This window comes from Rattus norvegicus, chromosome 8 (genome assembly GCF_036323735.1).
Source record: "Rattus norvegicus strain BN/NHsdMcwi chromosome 8, GRCr8, whole genome shotgun sequence".
In the NCBI taxonomy this organism is placed as follows: domain Eukaryota; kingdom Metazoa; phylum Chordata; class Mammalia; order Rodentia; family Muridae; genus Rattus; species Rattus norvegicus.
The window spans coordinates 104,897,940-104,922,858 of NC_086026.1; the positions used below are offsets into that span (position 1 = coordinate 104,897,940).

Below are 24,919 nucleotides of genomic sequence, written 5' to 3' on the forward strand. Positions count from 1 at the left end.
TACCATGTAACTCTGGCTAGCCTGAAACCCACTATGTAGACCAGGCTGGCCTCAAACTTCCCTGCCTCTAATTGGGACTAAAGGTGTGTACCACCACATCAGAGTGTGTATTAAGTGTCACTAAAGACAGCCCTGTGCCAGTAGTGTACACCTCACAGTAACTAAAGTTATCACCCTCAGTTTCTAGGTGAGAAAAAACATCACCGCCCACACCACGAGTCCATAGCCGAGGCTCTTCTGCCTCCTCCTCACTGCTACACGTCGCACAACGCCAAGTTTTCAAGTTTTAATGATACAAAAGGACGTCCGCTCTAAAGCGATCTGAAAATGCTGTGTTTCCTAAAACAGGGAAAACAACCTTAAAAAAAAAAACCACAATCAGCGACTTATCTTCCCCTCTTCTGGTAGAAAGTAAGTATCAAAGCAAACACAGAGCTTGGCAAGTACTAAAGCCACGCCTTTCCGAAGGGCAATAAAGAAACCAGACAAGCGTCCGAGCATGTCCGTTAGTACTAATCCAGTGCGGTGTCCAAGTCAGTTCGCTTCTTCCTCAGTGTATTTCAGTAGCATCCCGGGCTATGACGTGCTGGTGTGAAATGACATCATACAAACCACTAAAGAGACCACAGAGCACACCAAGTTGTACAAACGGTAAAGAATTTTAATTAAATGATGTTTATATTTCACTTTCTAGATTAGCCAAACAGCAACAAAGTAGACCGTGGCTACAGGGCAGGCAGAGGAGAGGGGACTCAGGTACAGTGTCAGTTTTGCAATGAAAGCGTTATAGAGGTTGGTCACACAACAATGTGAGCACACCTAACACCAGCAAATGGTACAGTCAAAAATGCTTCAGATGGTAAATCCTGTCAAGAGCATTTTATCACAACTAAAAATAAACAAAACCTTAAAAAGGAACCCGGAGGTTTTAGTGTGATGACGCCATGTTATGTTTAAAAACAAAACAGGTATAATAACGAGCTGATATTTATAGGTTGGTGGTGAGATAGCCATTGTTGTTTTCCTCGGTGACATAAACAGAACAGACTTCCTTAACAAAGAAAATAAGGGTGTGAAATTTCCTAATTAGTAGGGAATCACCTATCATGAAACTATCTGGTGAGAGTTTAAGTGCGTAAAACATAGTGGCTCTGTTGCTACAGCGAACAGACAAAGCTCCTCCCATCACCAGTCTGCATGGGAGGAAACTGCTGAAAGCTAGATGGCCACATAGAATTCCCGTTAGAAAACTACACAGAAAATTCCATACGCAGTCTACATTTACTATGAAACAATGGATTTTATTTAAGTAATTAAAAGTTAAAAGAAAAACAAGTGAATTCTACACACTTTGCTTGCAACTGATCTTTCCGTAGAGAACGATACGGTGCCAGTCTCATCCAGAAGGCAGCCCACTAGCCTTCCATGGCATCTGTCCCACTGCAGGGCACTTCGGCTGAGCCATTCTACAAATCTGTCTTCTCTGCTATTTCAGAGACTCAACATACAAGAGCCTGAAGTAAAAAGGATAAAAACCGCTGATACTCTAAGCACAATTACATATGAAAGTGAACGAGGACGTTTTCTCTACAAAACTATACATATACACATACCATTTACATTAGAACTGCAGGAGGTGGTACTGGATACAGGAGGCATCGACATTTGAACAATGGAACAAGGCTCACTTTGAACAGCAGCACATTCCCACCCCTTACTCTACCACTACACTTCCCTGGGATTTGTCTTCTTCTATTAGCTAAATCTTAGGAAGTTGGTAACAAAAACAGGAAAAAGTCCAAAATGATGATAAACACTCCCTAAAATCTATTCCAAAACATGCACGTGAAAGTGTGAAAACCCTAAACATTTTGTTAAATGTGAGCTTTTCATCACAAGACCCTTTAAACTTATTCTGTCTTCACGAATACCTGCATTCAAGTCTTTGTAGGCTTGCCCACTACAAGTCAGAAGAGAAAACAACAAACACTAGCTTATTTTGAAAATGCAGTGTTAGAAAAGCGGTAGTTGATTTTTGAAGACGACTTTCTCTGCTAAAGAAATCACACAGCTGTGGTCATAATAGGTTAACTCATTCTGGCAACAGGTTTATCTATTTATTTTTAACCATAATCAACTATTTTCATGATCATGCAACTTCTCAGAACTTATACCACCGTCAAGGCAAAAGTGTATAGGGTATTTCTAATAAACCTATATTTGATCATGAACAGAATTTCTTTTAAGGTATTTTTCAAGCACTCAAGAATATTAAAGAATGGGAAAAACACAGAGGTCAGAAGCAAGTATTTCTCCCAACACTCTTTAACTAGAATACAGTTCTCATAGGAATGGTCTCAATGAAGAAAATTAGGTCAGCATAGAGAAAGAAATTTCTGCAAAATTTAGCAAAAAAAAAAGCCAAAAATACTGTGAACCAAATAAAAGGATCCTTTGGGATCATGGCTTTGTGCCTCACTAGTCCCTTAACCTCTAGCTCACCACAGTGAGAATCCCCCACATGCTGACTCCCAGGAAAACGAAAATACAAAAACTACCCTCACAATCCTTGTTAGTCTCAGGTCTCTCTCTTTGGTAAGAAAGCAGCCAACATGTCACTTCTACCCCATGTAGAGAGAAGTGCAATGGCATCGGGTGGTAGGGAATCCCTGTGTGAGGAACGCTGTGATGAACAGAGCATCTCCTCACACACGTGGTTAGTAGAGGCCAACAGCTGTGCGGTACATAGCGGTTACCATCTTTCCTATAACTCTCAGATCATTTATGAATATTTAACTCACAGAAATTATGCTAAGTGTTCTTTAGATATGAAAACTAAGCTATAATTAAAAATATGTAGAACAGCTTCCTTCTTGTAAGACCCATTTCTGATCCCTGTTTATGAGACAGGATCTCTCTGCTGCCCAAGGTGGTCTCAACTCCTGAGCATATAGTCACGTAGCCTCAATGCTGGGATAACAAGTGTATGAATCCACTGTGAATTTTAACAGCTTATTCTAGATGGTTCCTCATAAAGAAAAATGGGAAATAATCTAGTTAATGCTATTTACAATTCAAGAAAACAAAATCCAACGCAACCTAATATATACATTAAAGAACTCCAAAATTCATTCTATCAGGTCAAGTAACTGTCTGCCTACCCAAAAGAAAGCCGGTTTTATCCATTCCAAAATTAACTATAATAGCTACAACATGGATCTAATGAAGTAGAAAACACTACAAATAAACACCCAAAACCAAGCTAAAATGTTGTAATCAAGAGAGAAAAGTAACTACCCTTCGTAACTTGCCTGAAAAAAAGAAAACCACTTTCTGACCAATTATTTCTTTGTCTACCTAAAAACTCAGGGAATGAGGAAACCACAACTAACGGCAATTGGACACTATTTTTCTTAAAAGAAAGATATAAAATGCCATTCTCCCAGACAATGAACACAGGAGGAAAATGTGTTCTGCTTGTAATGGCTGTATTTATATAGATCTTTAAGGATCAGCACCAAATGTTCACATTAATTATTCTGAGCAACTTTAAGGAATTAGCATTTCCTAATAGAGGAGGTAAACAAAGGACTGAATATTTTCATGCTAAGAACCACGATGTAAAGCAGTGTGACTGGCTCATCTCGAAAGCTGCTGTAGATGTGTTGGAGAAGGAAAAGACATGCCTTACTCTATGTACAGCTGATATGACTACTCCCCAAATCACGGGGAGAAGACGCCTTATTTTGTGATTGGGCAAGATTAAGTAAACAAGGTGAAACGATTTTAAAAGAATAAGTTAAATCCGAACAATCCATTATTACCGAAAAAAACACAAAACACTGCACATAGTACCTAGATGCAAACCTGAAAGCAAAACTGACAGACCCTGAGGCCGGCTCAAGTCCACACCTCCTTTACACTATACTCTCTGCGGGGCTGGGATCGACATTCACAAGGTTTCCTATTGCTTCCCCAGGCCACTGCCAAGTTCTTCCTGTTAGAATTCAACTCTGACTTAAGTCAACTTTTTACTTAAATTTATAAATCATTGAGTGTTAAAATTACCTGAAAACCATTTAATTTTTTCAATTTTTATTTAAAGCTGTACTCCAAACCAAATCCTTCAAATCAAAAAGCTGTTTCAAACAAATTTGTACAAATATCATGATACCAGTGTTTTAAAGATAACCTACAGACAATTATAAAAAAGCAACTATTATACAAAAGAATTCTATGGTAAACTGTTTTTATAAAACCTTTTATAAATAAACTTGTTTCATGATAGAAGATAAAAATTAAATTAACCCTAAATACATTAATTGCTCTGAAGATGGGCTGAGTGTTTTGAAGTCACATTGCTTCTTTGAGAAAGGGCGTTTGAACCAGGCACTACAGTAACAGATGCACACCGTACCCTCTCACTCGAGCCCTCTCATCTCTGGGTTTGAAACCCTTTTTCCAGAAATGGATAAGCAAAACCTACCAAACAGGAGTGCTGGGTCCCTTAACTTTTGGAAGTCACTTTAGTAACTATAAAACACTAGCTACTTGAACACTGGAGTTTGTAAAGTGCACTAGGGATAAGAAACAGCAATGGTGCCAAATTCACTTAGTAGGTCTTTAAGGGACTTGGTGTCACCAACTGGGCAAAAAAACAACATTATAGTTTTCTGTTCAGATTTTATTTGAAATCTAATTCAAATTGTCAAAGCTACAAAAGGGGGGGAAGACATCTGTATTATGTGTCTAAGTCACAACATCCTAAAACAAAATACTACTACTGCCAGCAGATCCGTTGTACACATTTCTGATGAAATTCATTAGCACAATAAAAATTTCATCTTGAGAAAACAGCCACAACAAAAGTAATTTATACAATATAAAACAATGACAGGTCTACAGGTGCAGTTACTCATGAGTTTACACATGCATTCACAAACAAACAAACAAACAAACCCAGGAATGCTCTTTCATTAGAATTTTTCTTGTTTTTGTGTGTATGGTTTTTTTTTTTTATTAAAAAAACAAAACAAAAAAAAAAACCATTCAGGCACAAAACAAACTTGCATTTCCAATAAGTGACAGCATCTTAAAAATATATGTCAGTGTTTGTTTTTCTTTGACTTTTTATGAGACCTGTGTGGAGACCGGGACTGAGATCTGGATTTCTTCCCTGACTTCTTCGGGGACCTAGACCGGGACCGCCTAGACCTTTTAGGTGTCCTTGAACCAGACGGTGACCTGTAAACAAGCAAGAACAATGCTTAAGAACCAGCTACCAAACTGCTCACATTCTTACACGGCTTAAAATGAGCCGTTAGAGGGCGTATAAGCCACTAACTAAATAAAACAGCCAACTCAAATGTATTCTTTACTATGTATACACACATGGATTTATTTTATACTTATATTCATGAGTAATCAGTACAGTATTTGTTTTATAATGGTTGACTGGCTTTTTCTCTCTCTCTCTCTTTTTTTTCTTTCCGGACCTGGGGACCGAACCCAGGGCCTTGAGCTTACTAGGCAAGCGCTCTACCACTGAGCTAATCCCCAACCCCACAGTATTTGTTTTAAAAGACAGATTTCTGAGCCTTTATCCTGCTCCAGTGAGAATGTGTGTGTTTTTAATAAGCTCTCCAGGTAACTGATTACCCCTCCCCCCCTATTTGAACCTCTTATCCACAAGATAAAATACAAAGAGTCAACTAAAACATCCATGCAACCTGAAAAGCAAAGAAGCTGCGTATTCTATAATTTTGAGGGATAAATATTTTCATTCAAGGCCATCATTTATAATATAAACAACATAATTTGGTGTTTGTGATACAGGGTCTCACTATGTAGCCCTAGCCAGCCTATGCCTCCAGGTAATGAATGGGATTAATGGCATCTGCCACTACACCTGACACCAGAAATGTTGTTAAGTTTTATATATATAAAAATACACATACATATACATCTACACATACACACGTGCGTACAAGTGGGAAAAGGAGAAAGTCTATGATTATGATAATGAAGTATTAGCATATAAACTCAGGTGCAGCTGTGAAGAAAAGGCCCCTGTGTGACATCAAATAAAAAGGCTGAACTTAAATATATAAACTGTTAAAGAACACACTGGAGACAATAAACAGTATTCTATCTCCCTACCCAAACACTTATTTCTGTAGGGAAGGGGTGTTCTTTTTCAGCTTTGACAAACTCTATTTATTATATAGAAATAAAGAAAAGAATAAACACAGCTCCCCAACCCCCAAATGTGGACATATGAAAATCCTTGGTCAGTTTTTAACTTGCTAGACTTCTTCTATACTTGAACCGTGACAAAAACCGAGGGGAACAAGAGGGATAACACAAGAATGCCATTTCTCTGTTTTTCTCAAATGGTTAAAAAAAAAAGTGGCACGCACATTACTCTGAAGCTTGTGGAATTATCTAAGTGGTAACTGACACAGGCACAACTGACCTTTTGGCTTTTTTGCTAGCATCTCTAGGGGAGTCTTTGTGAGAGGACCTGGACCGAGAGCTTTCTTTATGAGACCTTTCTGACCGTTCGGACCGCTCTGATTTGGGTGATGGGGATTTCACTCGTCGACCACTGCTACTTCGAGATGGGCTGGGGGAGGTGCTATGTCGTCTCTTCCTACAAAACAAAGCACATACAAACTCCCTAAGTGGCAAAGACCTAGGCATTCCAGCTGTAAATTTTACTAACTAGCTACCAGTGTCTCCCAGCGTATGCTGACTTAACTCTCACTAGCCATTTTAGTCTCATTTTCCAACAATGTTAATTGTCCTTTATTTAATGAACAAGTAAGTCTTTAGACAGCTTGCCCAAAAACAAATGAACTCAACTAAATTCAGTTTTCTTTTGCTGTAATGATTAGTAGGAAGATGAAGTAAGTCTGATCTTTCTGCATTGGAAAACAATGAATGTGTATTTTTTCAAAGCTAATTTGTTAATGTGGTTCTTTTACTACAGCTAAATGATACAATGCAGAGCCCAGGACACTGTGCTGGCTAATTATAACTAGCTGCTTGGAGGTGAAGTGAACTAAAAGAAATGGAAGCATTTGAGTAGGTAGAACATGTGAGTGGAAGGTACAGACGGATTATCTACACGATTTTTGTAACTTTTCTATAAAAAAAAAATTGTACACATAGCCAAGTTCTATACATAATCAAGACAGAAAAGACCAGTTAGTATAACTTTGTTATTTATAAGTACATACAGAGTAAGCCAGGTTTCTCATTTGCAACCACTCTTTGTAATGTGGAAAACTTTGGTTCTGTTTACTAAGGCAAAGGCTTCACTACACTTAGGCACTTAAAACCACAAAAGTAAGAAACATGAGGTGACTCAGCACGTAAGAGCACGAGAGCTATCACTTCATCACCATCGTCATCACTGTCCAACTATTACTATGTCTGATCCTCTGGGACCTACAAGGCAGAAGGAAAGAACCAACCCCACAAGTGTCTCTGACTCCACAGGATACAGTGGCAAGCATAAACCCCTCTCCCCCAACTAAACAAATGAAAAGTTAAAGTTAAAAAACTCAAAAGAGAAAAGCTGAAACAAATGACTTAACATGATAAGCAAGTCACGATCTCTTCTATCCCCGGTCTCCTTTCAAAACAGAAAAGAAGATGCCTACAGTGGCAGCAACAGGAGATACAACAAGCTGTTACTTAAGCCGTGAGGTTGATACCTGATAGTGTAACTGAATTCCTGCCGTGAATTAAGGCTAAGATACCATATGAACCAAGTAAAGAGATGATGTCCTAATTACTTAAGCCAAGTAGCAACCAACAGCCCTGAGTCTCAGCTAACTCCGCCTCCTACAGGCAAAGTCAAACATGTTTATTGTGAAAACTTCCTATGGTTTGTTGATACTGATAATGGAAATACCTTAAAATCAAACAGCACTCCAAATCTTAAAATAAAGCAGATTACCTATCATGTGCCATACCTCTCTTTTCTCGTTGGAGTACATTCATCCTTTTCCTTCTTGTCTTTGGATCGAGATTCCAATTTTTCTTTATCTTTTTTGTCTCTTTCTCGTTCTCTTTCTAATTCTTTCTCCTTCTCCTGTTTTGTTTTTTTAAAAAAAAATATTTAGTTCCTTAAAGAAATATATCATTCTAGGTTATCCCATGTATTTAACCGTATTTTTTTCTTTTAGGAATTTTTAAAATACTAATTAAAGGATGATCTCATTTTCAAAAAGCATCTACCTTTTCAGTCAACTAGTCATTTCTTATCAACTAAATCATCATCATCATCATCCTTGTACAGCAGCTAAATATTTACTGTTTATCATATCCAAATAATACGGTAACAATTCCCCATGTACCAACCATTATGTGACCTTTTACAACACCATTACTCTCACTCTAGATACAGAGCACTGGACTCAGAAAGGTCCAGTGCAATGGCCACAGTCACAACAGACAGTCAGGAACTCAAAGAGCTCCGCCCCTCTTCATTCCTACCACAACAAAGTGGAAGGACAAGTAAGGAGAGGGGAAGGAAAGAGGAAGATGGGAAGGGTAGAGAAGGAAGAGACAAACACACAGAAAAAGCTAACACGACCTTCTCATCACATACTGAAGAAAGCAATTCTACCTAAATATAGCAGACTCTTAATAAATGAGTTCTTATCAAAGGTTTTATAAGTAATTATAAAAAGAAGTTTAATCCTAACTTAGAAACTGATTACATAATTATATAAACCAAAAAAAATAAATGCTTAGCTCTAGTTCTCCTAACTGCCACTTTCCCATGAAATTCTAATTTCTATTAATGATAGAATAAGTAAAGTAGTGCCTAAGACACTGAACCAACTTAGTTCTTTAAAAACAGAAATGGAATTTATGACTGGCACACATAAAAAATGTTGATTTAACTGCTTCTCATTTTTAAAAAGTGAAAAAAAAAATCTTATAACTACACACTGGCAAACTTTTTACAGAGCCAGACCAAAAGAACCCATTGTGTCTTCCAGGTCAATCCTTTAACGCTGTTCAACTGCACCACAGCGACAAGAAACCACAGATCCTACCCAGTGAAGAGGCAATAGCTGTGCTCTAGTAAATGTATTTACAGACCGTAGTTAGCTGACCTTCAGCATATGCCTCCTAAGAACAAAATCTTGTTTCCAATTAACAGTCACGGTATATAGGAGACTAAACTGTAATTGACGTGTTATCTATTTTTAGTTTGTTGCCACTGAGATGCAGGGAACATCTCAACATGTAATCTTCCAGGCACACTAATAACCTGACACCATGGCTGAAGGGACTCAAGGGGCAGGGACAACCAGCACAAAGTTATAAATCTCACTTTTCTTTTCTCCAACTACATCACAGAGATCAACTTCCCTTAATGATGTGTAGCATACATTTTCCAGACTGACTGCATTTTATACAAACTGTAGTTAAACTATTTTCAACTGACTTATTCTGACAACACCACAGATCAAAAATACTGACACTAGCTATGATCTACTAAAGAAAACCCTGCGGCACACAGCAGAAATGGCATGGGATCCCTAGGTCCGCATAGCTCGAGTGACTTTACCAGGCAGCTCCCTGCCACCAATTCTGTAAGTGTAAGCTCTTGGGCATGCCCTTTCTCATTTCATACTCTTATTACCATTGTCATGACAGCCAAGGTACAGGATAAAACAGCAGTTCCAACAGAAGTCTGGGCACTCAACAGGCAGCACACGGGGCCCTTGGAGTGGTGCCCTGGACACTGCACTGAAGCCCGGAACTCCCGGGGTGGTAGGTAGGCGTTCTACCCCTTCTTGCTCCTTCTCAACAGCAAGCCCGTCTCCATCTCCATCTGTGTGACTTCCTAGTTTGGTTTCTTACTATCATCAATGTAATGTCTTCCCATGGGGTTTTCCGGTTCTGAAAGTTTGTTCTTAATCTAAAAGACTGTCTAATCTATGAGCAGTATCCAGAATAAAGTATCTCTAATTGTCATTCAGTGTACATGTATCAAAGGCTATCATCTGGAATGCTGTTATCACAATAGTCCACAGAGACCAACAAGTAGCTTTGGTAAGGAACAGTTATCCCTTACTCGCTGCAGCAGTTTATCTCTGTAGTGTTCTACTTGCTCCTGGAAGCTTTGGCCGGGTTTTTTTGGTCTCTTTCCAGATTCCAATTCATCTTGAAACTTCATAACTTTTAGCTGTAAAATAAGACATTTTAAATAAGAATTTTCTGCCACAATTTTTTCAAGCATTTCTCCTATAGCAAAGCACTAAGTGATTAGGACTCAGTCAAATATAATCTCAGTATAAAGTCTGTCAGACAAGCCCACCACACAAAATTCAGGCCATCAAACACCAGCAGCACACATGTTCTCAGACAGCCAGGAGAGTGCTAAAACCAAAGATGGCTTCACATCCTTAAGAACATACATGTTAGGGGTTGGGGATTTAGCTCAGTGGTAGAGCGCTTGCCTAGGAAGCGCAAGGCCCTGGGTTCGGTCCCCAGCTCCGAAAAAAAGAACCAAAAAAAAAAAAAAAAGAACATACATGTTCACCTCACAGTTAACAATACATGTATTATCTAGTTAAGAATTAGAAGAAAAAAGATAAGTACAGACAAGCATATGTGGAGCAAGATTTAAGAATCAGCAAGACATAGGTTAAAAGCAATAATAAAACAATGATGATGCTCTAGTCACAGCTCCTCAGAACAAAATACACCTATGCACAGTGTGAAGACGCTACTCTATTTATAGCACAGGGTAACCACTGACCATCAAAACACAAAGGGTTCAACCAAATTCAGAATATACCTCTAAAACAATAAGAGTATAAATACTGACACTATGGGGTTTTGTCTTGTTTTGTTGCTTTTTTGATACAGGATTTCTCTATGTAACAGTACCCTAGCTGCTCTGGAACTTGCTCTGAGGACCAGGCTGGCCTCAAACCCATAGAGACCCTCTGTCTCCCAAGTGCTAGGATTTTAAAGTCAATACTGACTTTAAAAAGATCAGAATTTCCTATTTTATTCTATTTCTTAAAATGAATCACTTAGAACGACCTAAGCCATTTATATGATGAATATTCCCTGTAGCATGCTAGTAGACCACTTCAATATGTTCATCCCAAGATTTCTGGCTAGCTATACACAACGCTCACAGATTTACACACACTTGCAATGGATAACAATCTAAAGTCTGTACCCACCTCCACCTACCCCCTAAAAAATTAACCAACTTTGTAAAATCAGTAACAGAGAAAGAAAATACAACAAAGGGTAAAATTTCATATTTTACTCTAGAGAGTTAAATATTTTGATCACCTCTACTCCTGAAGACAATGTCTTGGAATGTATTCTAGACTAACCTCAAACCTGTAATCCTCCTAGGTGCTGTGATTACAGGGATGCACCACCATGCCTGACTAAAATTTGTTTTACAGTTCTGTGAAGACCACTAAAAGAGCTAGCTAACTGTGGGCCAGTGAGATGGCTCAGTGGGTAAAGGTGCCTATGCCAAGCCTGATGGTCTCTTTGAGCTCAAGAACCTGTAGGGCTAAAAGAGACAACCACAAGTTATTTTTAACTGCCATTTGACTGCTGTGACATGTATATGTGGCACATATACAAATAATACATATAATTTTAAAACTTTTCAAAAGCCAATAAATTCATGATATATTCTAAAGTAAGACAACTGGGGTTGGAAAGATGGCTTAGAAGATAAAAATCTTTGTCACGCAAGGCTGACAACCTAAGTTCAACCCTAGAACCTGAACCTGGTGACCCAGTGACCGTGTCTGTAGTACTCCTAGCACTATATGAGGCAGATAGGGAATCATTGGCAAGTCTGCTAGGCATTTATCCTGGAGCATACAGTGTGGCCGAAATAACAAGACCCTGCCTCAGCAAGGTATGAGAGAAGCGACCCCTGAAGTTGACCTAACTTCCACACAGGCACCTGCTTTCTCCTCTCTTGCCATGTCCTCCTGCACATATGCGTACACACACAAAGACATTATAAAATTATTAAAATAAAAACTGCCTCTCTGTCCAGGGAGTTTAGATGTTCATGAAATGTAACAGGCAACAGTCCTCTTCACTCAAGAGAAGGAAAGCGGTGGGGCAGGGAGAGAAGAGAAGCACAGGGCCATTCCACATTGGTTCAGCTTGTTTTCCTTAGGAGAAGACCACACCAGGCTAACACCCAACTCTGTGTGAATTGATAGACCATTAAATAGACTATCTGCTACTAAAGCATTCCAGAAATGAAGCCTGAGCACTGGAGAGATGGCATAATCCTCTCCTGTCCTGTAAATCAAAGCAGTATTTTCACAGGGTTTGAACTCAGAGACTGTATCTTGTACGTTCTTGATTGTTGTCCTTTTTCTGCCTAATTCATTTCCATAGCAGGGTTCTATAAACCAGAGACTTAAGGTTCTCTCCATCTTTTCCTTCAAAAATCTTAAAATTAGTCTTTGCACTTTCCATGTTTTAATGAGACAGTTTGATGCTGAAGTTGAGGGAAAAGACAGGACAATGCAAATACCACACCTGAGTTCACTGGGTGAAACCAAAACCAAGTAAACAGCAAATTGAATGTTAGGAGAGAATTTTCTTCTAATTGTATATGTGTGTGAGCTTGAGGTCAACCTCACTGTTCCTTAGGATAGCCAGCAACCTGGGGCCACTGGGACCTGGGCTCAGCAATTAGGATGGGTTGCTGGTCAGGAACTATGCAACTTCCGGTTCACGCTGCCACAGCAGGTGCACGGTATCAAGCCCTGTTACCACGTGGGTTTAGCAATCTAGCTCAGGTCTTTAAATCACATGGCAAGCACTTTACAGACGTACTATCTCTCAGCCTTTTTATAAGAGTTTCATTATGTGGCCAACCTAGAATGAAACGTAATTCCTAGTGTCTGTTTCTCAACTGCAATGATTACAGGCATCTGCCATCAAATATGGCTGAAAATATTTTTCAAAACCATTATAAAATGCCACATTAAAAGTTTCTAATAACAGGGTCTAACTAAGGCCAAATACAAGTTAAGATACTCATAAAGAATGAGAACACTTCTCAACACAAAATAGTCCATACAAGGATTAAGTCATTCCTGTTGCCACAGCAGAAACCACAACTTGGCACCACCCCTCACTTTAATAGCCCTTCTTTTGTTAGAAAAATGAAGGAAAGGTTCCTCACCAGCACCACTAGCACCACACCACCACCACCACCACCACCACCACCACCACCACCACCACCACCACCACCACCACCACCATCACCAAAGCCCTTCCACTTGGCTCCTAGCCACCTGCTCCATCTTTTGCTGGTAAAACCAGGAGCAGCAACACAGGAAAAGATAGCAATGACCTAGGTACCTACAACACTTAAGTGACATCTAGTCAGCACAATACATGGCTATAGGTTTTCAAGTATTTTTATAGAGAATATTACAAATCCTTTAGTTTATATTAATTACAGGTTTCAGGTATGTTTAACTGTTAGGTATTTTTATTAGCATGCATTTGAGTAAAGGATAGCTTTCGAGAAGAAAAACTATAGTATAAGATATAGTACATAATAAAACTACCTAGAGAAACTAATATAGAACTGTATTCTTTACTTAAAGGATCTCTAATACATCACTGAATTTTAAAACAAAAACTGGTAAGAAGACAGGGAAGCAGGGTAAGAAAGTGTGAGACAAGTTTGTGAGCCCCAAGTTCTAATTCGAATCTGCTACAGCGGTGAAGCTCTGTTCCATGACTTAAATGTCTCAGAGGAACAATGGAAAATAATTTAGCCAACACCAAGATGAAGCTAAAACCTGCATCTTAAATCTAGAATTTGGCTATCTTTCTAATCATGAGATAGGTACTATGCAAGCTTAAGAAATAACTAAGGAATAATTACAACAGGTCACACATACAGTGCATATATAAGCTATGTGTGTGTATATACAAGCTATACATACCACATGCTTATATAGAGAATTTGAAAATGATAATGCTTAGAAGCTCAGCTAACAACTAAATGCTATTTATGGGCTTTTCTTTTCTTTATATTAATAAGGAAACATCATTTTAAAAGTTAGGCAGTCTACTGCCATTATTTTTAACATTCATTTGTGTTTGTGTGCCCCAAATATATGCCACAGGATTTCAACTGGAGGTCAAATTGGGTTCTGCTCTTCTGCCATGTGTGTAATGGCCATCAAACCCAGGTCATCAGACTTGGTGGCAAGCACTTTCCCCACTGAGTCATCTCCCCAGCCCTATACTGGCATTATAACTCCAATTACCAAGAAAACATATTTTCACTGAATGTAACTGAATGTAATCTTTAGTTCTATAACCTATTCCCACCCAGACCTGAGGATTGAAGTCTTTTGCATGCTAAAACAACTACTCTAGCAGAGATCCACAACCCCAGGAAAACACATACATGCACATGCACGCGCGCGCACACATACACACATCAAGAAAGTAAAAGATTGACTGGAAACAGGAAAAGGCTCAATGGGAGAAAGTGGGGCAAGGGATAAAAGAAGGTAATGACAGTTGAGTATGATCAAAATAACTTATATCCACGCATGAAAATGTCATGAAACTCACATATAGTTATACATAGCTAATAAAAGGACACATGCTCCACTATGTTCATAGCAGTAATTGCCAGAGGCTGGAAAGAACCCAGATGTCCTTCAGCAGAGGAATGGATACAGAAAATGTGGTACATCTACACAATGGAGTACTACTTAGCTATTAAAAACAATGACTTCATGAAATTTATAAGCAAATGGATGGAACTAGAAATATCATCCTGGGGTTGGGGATTTAGCTCAGTGGTAGAGCACTTGCCTAGTAAGCGCAAGGCCCTGGGTTTGGTCCCCAGCTCCGAAAAAAAGGAAAAAAAAAAAAAAAAAAAAAAAAAAAGAAATATCATCCTGAGTGAGGTAACCCAATCACAAAAAAACACACATGGCATGCACTCACTGATATCTGATTACCCAAGATACAATCCACAGACCCCATGAAGCTCAAGAAGGAGGATGACCAATGTGCGGATGCTTCAGTCCTCCTTAAAAGGGGGAACAAAAATATTCATAGAAGGGGATATGGAGACAAAGTTTGGAGCAGAGACTGAAGAAATGGCCTTTTCAAGCCTGCCCCACCTGGGTATACAGCCTATATATATATATATATATATATATATATATATATATATATATATATATATATATACACACATACAGCCACCAAAACTAGATAATATTGATGAATCCAAGGAGTGCATGCTGACAGAAGCCTGAAATAGCTGTCTCCTGAGAGGCTCAGCCAGAGCATGACAAATACAGAGAGGTGAATGCTAGCAGCGAACCACTGAACTGAGAATGGGGTCCCTATTGGAAGAGTTAGAGAAAGGATTGAAGGAACTGAAAATAAGAACAACAATGCCAACCAACCAGAGCTCCCAGGGACTAAACCACCATCCAAAGAGTACACATGGACAGACCCACAGCTCCAGCTGCATATGTAGCAGAGGATGACCTTGTTGGGCACCAAGGGGAAGAGAAGCCCTTTGTCCTGCCAAGGCTTGATCCCCCAGTGCAGGAGAACATCGGGGGGCAGGGGGGCAGCAGAAAGGGGGGTGTTTAGGGAGGGGGAACACCCTTACAGAAGGGAAACAGGATGAGATTGAGGGCTTATAGCTGGGAAACCAGGAAAGGAAATAACATTTGAAATGTAAATAAAAAAAAAATCCAGAAAAAGAGACTTAGGCAATATACTCTATACCCTATCACTAAACCTTTCAAATAAATCACTATAATTAATAAAATGTAAACCTAACTTGAATGTGCCAGAAAATACTTTACTTTTTCTTGTCATATGGTATGCATTCAAACAAAATTAAATCGGTTTCCTACATGATCAATCCTATTCCTTGGAACCCACTTCCTCAGAGGCTGCCCATACACGGATGCATTCAAACAGGACAGACACATCCTTTTCCTCCCTGCACAAAAATAGCAGCCTAATAGGAAATAGACATTCAACAAATAAGGAAGCAAGTCTAACAAACAAAATACGCATACCATAAACAAAACCAGAAAGAGACGCACAAAAGGTAGCAAATGTGGAGACAAAGACGAGGCCAGCACTAAGGAAGGGGCATCTGAACTAAGAGGCAGAGGGTTACCCATATGGAGGTCTCTACGCACAGAAGCATGCCAAGGAGGTAACTGGGCACTGAAAGTTAAAGGCTACGCATGTAGTTGTGATTTGAATGCAATATAAACCTCAATTTCACGGAGCTTAGCTCGTTTCTCCTCACTCATTTCGGAGTACTTAGAGAACTTAGACTCAGTCATCTCTTCTCTGACTGGGTTAGAATATAAATGATGCTCTTCCGACTTGGAACTCTGGGTGTCTTCTTCATCTTCACTCTCTTCTTCCTGACTTTGGAAACAGGATACAGCGAACGTCACAGCAGGGAAAAGGAAACCTGGTGCTTTACACTTGGACATCTGTTCTCATGGTCTGAGAACTTAAGTGACACTGCAGAGCACATAAGCACTTATAAAACATTCTACAGATATCTGGTCAGGTAATATTTTTAGACAGTTCTGAGAAACATTTCCTCTACAGAAGAAGCTGAGCTTCGGCACAATAATATAGTCACACTTTTAATAAATCCTGCATGTTAATGCAGCCTGCAACACTGTCATGCAATGAAATAAAATGACCCACCAACGAGTGCACACTCCTCAGCTCAGTAAACTCAGGAAGGTTTCTGTTCTAAAAGCCAAATGTTCACCCCTCCTTCCTTAGAAACTATAAACTGGAACATATTAATCACAATCACTATAGAACAAAATCAATCTAACACTTAAGGACCCCATTTGCTTAATAATACTAGAGTAAAGACTATAAAGTCTGAATATTAGAAAACTTCAACTACTACATTACAGTTGTCCATTCAGTTCTTTCCTGTATATGTTTATGAAGTCTGTCCTTCTGTGAATTTTAATTTATGTGTATGAGTATTTTGCATGCATCCATGTACGTGTACCATGTGCATGTCTGTTGCCATGACAGCAGAAGATGAGTAAGGAATGGGTGTGAACTTCAATGAGCACACTAGGAATCAAACGCAGGTCTTTAAGAACAAGTGCTCTGAACCTGAGCACTTCCTGCTACACTTTTGTGAAAAATGGAAATTTAAAAATCCTAAACCTGTACTAAATTCATTACAAATTTTTAACATTTCTCTCCAAGTATTACAAGTACTAATTTTAAATTCTATCTCTGTTGCAAATGCAACAGTTTTATGAAGTAGCCCTAGTAAAAAGGCATTTCTGATCCAACCACTAGAGAGCAGTAGTAAACTGTAAGAAATTCTGAAGGACTAGAAAGCCACGTGGAAATCAGTGTTCCTTACAATGTGGTTTCATAAACCTATGCTTATGTTAACATGATTTACTTGGAGTTATATGAAAAATTAAAAATATGAATTCTAGAAACCAAAGAATTATTATTAAGTATTAAATAAATTTAAAAAAAAAGAAAATTGAAACAAAAAAAATATATGAATTCTATTTCTACTGTCCTATGCTTCTACCAATGATTACTGCAACATCAGTACTAAAATACACTCAAAACAAAAGCAATACAAAAATCACAAAAATCAATTTTATGCCCAAAACCCTAATGCTTTCAGAAATAAAATGAAGCTAACGATCTGGAGTTTGTTGGTGGACTTTCTACCCTTCCCTGTAAATTAAAAGGGTTACCTGACCAGTACAGTACATATGCTAATGCTAACTAACATTTTGAGTTACTGTTAATGATGGGGTCATGGACATAAATTAAATCAATGAACCCAGTTCCAAGCGAACTAAAGTGCATCATTCAAGTCTAGAACCCTACAGTTTCAGAGAGCTATCTCCACTGCTAAGTCACACTCCTGCTCTCTAAGTCTCTCTCTCACTATCACTGCCTTGTTCCAGTCACAGCAGCATCTCTGAGGACACACTGACAGTTCTGTACTCTGCTGGCTGAGCGCACACACACGTGCACGCTGTGCTAGGACATCAAAGGCTGCCCTTTTCTTCTCCCATCTGAGAATACAACTGTTTAGTTTTCATAAAACAAAAGTCTCTTCCTAGTACTGTCTATATCAGCTCTTTCTTTGTAAAACTCAATATTCACAGCAATGACTGTAAAAAGTATGAAGCTCCCTAAAATTTATCAATGCAAACATTATTTACCTACCATTACGATGTCAAAAATAACTCTCTAGTAATTACAAGAGAAAACTATCAAAACTATAATTTCTTTGTACTTACAAAGCTCCCCTGTATACACTCTTCATTCTTCTGACACGTTTACATTTAAAATAACAAAACAGTACTTAGCAATGCACTACCCACAAGGATAGGAATATAATCTTCCCACTTAACATTTTAAAAATCACTTTTTGTGGATCTCAAGCAGTATTTGATAACAATGATTTGAAACAGATACAAGTGATAAAATAGTAGCTTTAAGGCAGGAGTATTCATCCTCATGTAGAAAACACACTGAGAGGAAGCCTGGTGTAAAGACCAGAGACCGAAGCTCGTTATTCACTGGGGAAAAAAGAGAGAGACTAAAGATGATTCTCTCCAAGGACTATTATTTCAACCAAACCTGTTAGTAAAAGACGGAGTGTATAAGTGCAAGGAACTGGGTATGTTAAAAACTTAAGATTCTTACTTTTGGTTTTCTTCTTCTTCTGATTCTTCATGCTGGTCAAATAACTCCCACTTGGAAGTTGTCACCGCTACACAGAGAAAAGAGAATGTAATTCCATAAGGTAAACTGCCGTTTTTCCTACAACATAGTAAATACCCGACTTTAGAGCTGAAAGTTTTTATTACAGGAGCTTTTATTTAAGCTTATCTCTTCTTCCAGCAGCCAACAATGTGCTATACATCTTCTTTTCTCATATGTTATACTATATGCAAAGTCAGAAATGATGTAACAGATATGGTCCCAGGAAAGGCAGTGTAAACTCAATCTAATAAGAATTATCAGAATTCCTCTGAAACTGGCCTTCTAAGAGGATTTCAAGTGCATACTGCTTCCTATCTACATTTTCCTTTGACACAGCACGCATGTGCATATTTGATTACTCTCAAAACTTCCATTATTACAGGAGCACCAACAATAAATGAATGCTTATGACAGACTAAAACATAGTAACAGTGAGTCTGAAGGATGAGAACAAAGGTTTTACACACAAGGTAAACATACACACACAAATACAAAGATAGCAATAATTTTAACAAATCAATTTTCTACCCCCCGCTCCGTTCCAAGTGTCAGGGATCCAACCCAATGCCTTGCACATGCTAGGCACTATACTACTCAATGACACCACTATCCCAGCACACAACTGTTTAAAAGCTCAGTGTTTGTAATTTACCCACCTTGTGCTTCCAACTCAGATTCATCTACAGCCTCCCACTTTGATGGGGCAACTTTAAATATGGGTTCATTCTTCTTTGAGTCTTCAGCTGCATCCACTGTTGAAGGAAAGATGAGCTATTAAATATATCAGAGATTCAAACTAATAGTGTTATCAAAAAGCAAATAAAAATAAGTCCGCATGTGGGAAAACATTGACAGTATCAAGAACAAGAATTATGATTACCTCACTTTTTTGCTTGAGACCAAATTTTTAAGCAGAGCAAAGTAAGCCCTTTTACCCACATCCCAAGACCTCTAATAAGTGCCCGAGTCTATGACCAGCTCTGAATTATACATTGACTATGTTTTCTTGTCCACACACACTTTTTTTAAATTAGGCACACTAAAAAAGTAATAAAAACAAACATGAAAGGACAACTGTTAGAATAGATTATGATGCCTACAATTTATGAATTTTCTTGAACTCTCCATTTGATATTTGCAGACCAGAGTTGGCAGTGGCTAAATTTAACTATCAAAAGGCAAAAAAAAAAAAAAAAAAAAAAAAAAAAAATTGGCGTGGAGGAACTACTTCATAGGAAACTTGGGTACAAGTGAAGCATTTGGAGGGGAGGGGAGAAAAAAGAAACAAAGATAACTCTGGGCATCTGACTAGACACAAACACAAGATGTTGCCTGTAAATTTCAGACAACTGAGACAAAAAGAAAAACCTGCTAATATTATAGGATGATAGTCCCCCAAAAAGATGACTGTAATAAAGCCCTTTCCTTTGCGACAGTCAAACATATTACTAGATACTTAAATTTTTTTTTTTTTTTTTTTTGGTTCTTTTTTTCGGAGCTGGGGACTGAACCCAGGGCCTTGCGCTTCCTAGGTAAGCGCTCTACCACTGAGCTAAATCCCCAGCCCCTAGATACTTAAATTTTAAACTGTCAGAAAAGGTAAGTTGTGGAGACATAGAGATGCAGCTCCCGGGCAGGATCAAGTAAGGACTGGTGACAGGTGCAAGTAGGGGCTGGCATGCCGCCCTTGAGAAGAAAATGTTTTTCTCATTTGGCCTTAAACTATGTTCTGCTATGTCCTGTTTCTGTGAAGTGGCTCTCATGCTCTCTGGGTTATGACAAGCATATTTTGATAATAAGAAGAGGGGTGATTTGTTATGTAAATATTTTGAGAAGAAGCTTTGCTTAGTCGTATTTCTTTGTTTAGTCTTGCCTCAGTTGCTCCTGGTATCGTGGGAATAACTATCTTATAGTATCTTGCCAAAATGGAAATTGAGGTCATGCATATTCATATTTATATAAGGATTAATAAAGTTTGCAACAGCGTGCAGTTGCTTCTGCATTTGCTCTGCATCCCCTTAGTCCTGGTTATTTGCGACTGTACCCAGGGCCCCCAATGCACTAGACGTTGACAGTAAGTGACCTGACACAGTCTAAAACTAAACCACTTTTGCATACTATCATGTGAAAAACTTAAAGCATTTTAGCAATTAAACTTGTTAGTCTTAATGTTTAAAATCCAAACTTACAAGGCACTCCATCCAGATCATCATCGAGACTTTTTATAGGGACGCCATCAAGATCATCGATGGGAGTAGCATCAATGGGAATTCCATCCACATCTTCCAGAGGAGCACCATCAAGCTCTTCCTCAATGGGAGCACCGTCAAGATCATCTGGCACATCCTACAGAACCATGCACTGCTGTAATTTTTTTTTTTTAACTTGCTTAAGTCTCTCACTGTTAAATTAACTTAAAATCCAGTACATAGCAACATGGCTGGATATCCTTATTTCCAAACACATGGTAAGTATATGCTTTATTATCCAGCCTGCAGAGGCAGTGATCACCTATCTGTACAGTTATTTACCTAATATATACTAAATGTTTATTCTCAGTATCAAGTATGTGAGTCAGGATGAAAAATCAGGCTTGGTTCGTCTATCAAAGAGCTTAGTAAAGGTTTTTGTTGTTTAAAAAAGATACGTTAGAACAGTAGATTAAAAGCGTGCATCACCATCTTATTATACTATTTAATAATTAAATTTCCCTTAAAGTCAAAAGGTTCACTGAAGTTACACCTAGGCTGAGATCTGCTAACACAGAAAACCCAAAGAGAGAAGACCACATACAAAGACCAGAGGAAGAGAAACACTATACACTCAAGAGTCTGAGAAGATGGCAGAAGAGTAGCTGTCCCCTCACCAACTAGTGAGGGGGAGAGAGTGAGAAACATCCCTGAAGGAAGTGACGAGATTCTGGAGACGAACAGAATCGGATGTGTGCTGCACACAGCACAGCTCCCTGGCTTCCGAAAGCAATTCACCTCAACCTCACCAATGGCAGGGGAGATGGAGCCCTCAAAATCAAGACCCAGGAGATTCCTCTACTACAAAAGCCCAAAAGGATATGTAGGCTGCAATACAGTAACTAACATGAGAAAGAAGAAACAAGTCCTTTACTAGGGAACTAAAAGATACTGATACAGGTTTAAAGTCAGAAGAAACTAAATTCTGCAAAATTTTCTTATAAGAATAATGAATGATACAATCCAGGCCCAAAAAGAAGAGCCAGCAACAGAGAGGAAAATGTTAAGATTAACAATATGGATAAAAATAACTTGAATGTTCGAAATGAAAACCTCAGTGAATTAAATAAAATTTACAGTAGATGGCACATAGAGACACCTGCACACAGACTTAATCTGAGGTTGTCTTCTGCCTGATTCTAGAGAGCTGTAGCAAGCGCATGCCTATCCATACTGTAAGATCAAAAAGTAAAAATATATAAATGAGAGAGAGAGAGAGAGACAGAGAGAGGCGGAGGGGGGGAGGGGAGGTTTTGGGAGGGTCAGAGTCCCTACTCTGGTTTTGGGAGGGGAAGACAGGCTAGGGAGATGGCTTAATGGTTAAGAGCACTTGTTCTTGCAAGACCTGAGTTCAATTCCCAGCACTCACACGGTGGCTTTCAATCATCAGTAATTTTAGTTCCAGAGGATCTGATCCTTTTGTCTGGTATCTGTGGGCACCAGGCATGACTTGTACACTCACACATGTAGGCAAAACACTCATGCACATAAATCTAAGGCAGAACAAAACAGCATGAAGCAGCCCAGTAGGACTCTATCAAGCAGAAGAATCAGGGACGGAGGACAAAGTAGATGAAATACTGCACCCAATTATCAATAAGGGAAACAAATGAATAAACAACCATGACCACAAACAACCCAGAACTGTAGACCATGGCCAGCAGCCCAACAGAACCATCCACAGGACATAACAAAGTTGAGAGAAGCACTAAAAACACAGGGAACTAATCAATTCAATGAAATAAAGGAGCAGAAAATTTCGCAAATCTACAATTTTCTTTTAAAAACAAACGGTACTGAAAAACCCCAAAAGATATAAGTAGCTAAGAAGCTCTCTGTAGCATACATAACTAAGACATCAAAAATACAAAGTAAGCCGACAGTAAAAGCTGTAAGGAAAAAACTGTCAACTCACCTACAAAGGCAGATGCATCAGAGTAACATGTCTCCCGGTGACCCTCCCCAAAGCAGGAGAGCACAAACTGATACAAACCAAACCCTGAAACTGCCAGCACATTTGTCTTTTAAAAACTGAAAAATGAAAACATTTCAATACAAGCATAAACTAAAGCATTCACAAGCACCAATCCAGCACCGCAAAAGATATTTAAATGCTATATACAAGAAGAGTAAGGCATTGCTGGAGAGCTGGCTCAGTGGTTAAGAGCACTGACTGCTGCTCTTCCAGAGTTCAATTCCCAGCAACCACATGGTGGCTCACAACCATATGCGCTGGGATCCGATACCCTCTTCTAGTCTGTCTAAAGAGAGCGACAATGAATAAATAAATTTAAAAGAAAAAGATCTTCCATTCATTAAAAAAGAAGAGGAAATTAAAAAAGATGATGAAGACAGTTTCAATTGCAAGATCCAGGAATGAAAACATTCCCGGAGAGGACTATATAAACAAAGAAAAGATAGGAAAGAATCCATCATCCACCCTGATAAACCAGCAAAGCCCTGACCCTAACAGGGGAGAAACAAGAACAAATAAACTGAAAAAACAATGAACAATCAGAATTATTACCATTAGAAAACAATTCTCAGTAATAACTTCAAACATGAAAGATCTCAACGGGCCGACAAAGAGAATCATGCATGACCACCAGAAACAAAGATGGAATTTTACAAACTAGGGGAAGAGCAAGAGAATGACAGGGACACATCTGGAACAGTCATGCTGCATTTTCCTAGTGTACGCTTACTCTTTCAGCTAGCTTTAACAAAATGGAAGCTGTTACACAGACACAATCCCCAACTCAGGATGATTTGACTTATACTTTTTAAAAATTTGCAATGGTGCAAATCAATACAATTCAGTAGTAACTGCCCAACTCTGACGTTTTTATACGATGTGTTCATTCGTGTTGGGCAGTGGTACTTAGCTGCGGCATCCGATCACCTGGGTTAACAGTACCCACAGTGCTGCACTGCAACCATTCTTTAACAGAATGGTTAGTTGTTCAGTAGGTTACAAGACCTAATAATCAATGCTTTCTTTAAAACTGGGTTTCCTGTTAGATCATTTTGCCCAGCTATAGGATAATTTAAGCTTTGTGAGATGTTCAAACTAGGCTAGGCTAGCTCTCAGGTTCAGTCATGCTGGTACGAGTATTCAATGATGAGATTTACTTAGTTAGTTGAGGGGCTTATATGTAATATTTGTTTTCTACTATAATATAAATCTTTTCAAGTTATTAAAAAAAAAAAAACCAGCCACAATCTCATAAGAACACACTGAAAATCCCTGTCTTATATAATGTTGACTCCTGGATTATTTAAGGGCAAGAAGAGGTATTTTTCACAAAAAAATATTATACATGCAACATTCCCCTCCCCCAGAAAAAATTTTAAGTACAGAATACCTACCTCTGTTTCCTTTTCTTCAATGATATTTACAAGTCCTAAGAAAATATTCTGAAGTTTGATCAAAAATGGTTCTGGATAAATTGCCCAATCTTCCCATGCTCTGAAGCAGGTCATTACCCGTTGCTAAATTAATAGAAAGCAGACAGTAAATGTCTAGTTGAAACAGTGTGCCTCAAACTCCAGTTCATGGGAATACCACTGTTATTGCTGAATTTTCCTTTAAGATGCTAGATCTTTTTGTCAAATTAAAAAAAAAAATAACTACACATATCATTCCCATTTTTTTTAAAGCAATTCAATGCTATCTTCTAAGGAAACATAATAAAGATCTATCCCAGCATAATCTAAAAATGCTGGGAAAAAAAAAACTTGGATTTTTTTTTTAATTAATTAAGGTCAACTCTCATGTCAGTAGTGTATACAAGCCAAATCCTGAAAAACAATCTCACCGTCCCTTCTGA

General features: G+C 38.5%; 1 protein-coding gene across 6 annotated transcripts in view; it reads right to left on the minus strand.

Moving 5' to 3' along the window:
* Window positions 1-640: 640 nt before the first annotated feature.
* U2surp (U2 snRNP-associated SURP domain containing) overlaps window positions 641-24,919 on the minus strand; it is a 65,063-nt gene continuing 40,784 nt past the window's right edge. For 5 of the 6 annotated variants that reach the window (XM_006243554.3, XM_039082559.2, XM_002729954.7 and 2 more), the window contains 9 exons: window positions 24,459-24,581; window positions 21,030-21,186; window positions 19,497-19,592; window positions 18,781-18,847; window positions 16,323-16,482; window positions 10,103-10,213; window positions 7,983-8,101; window positions 6,476-6,652; window positions 641-5,244 (listed from right to left, as the gene is read on the minus strand). In XM_006243554.3, coding sequence (XP_006243616.1) covers window positions 5,106-5,244; window positions 6,476-6,652; window positions 7,983-8,101; window positions 10,103-10,213; window positions 16,323-16,482; window positions 18,781-18,847; window positions 19,497-19,592; window positions 21,030-21,186; window positions 24,459-24,581 — 1,149 coding nt within the window. In that variant the 3' untranslated portion in view covers window positions 641-5,105. The remainder of the gene's footprint in view (window positions 5,245-6,475; window positions 6,653-7,982; window positions 8,102-10,102; window positions 10,214-16,322; window positions 16,483-18,780; window positions 18,848-19,496; window positions 19,593-21,029; window positions 21,187-24,458; window positions 24,582-24,919) is intronic. The other variant, XM_039082560.2, reaches the window with a different exon arrangement.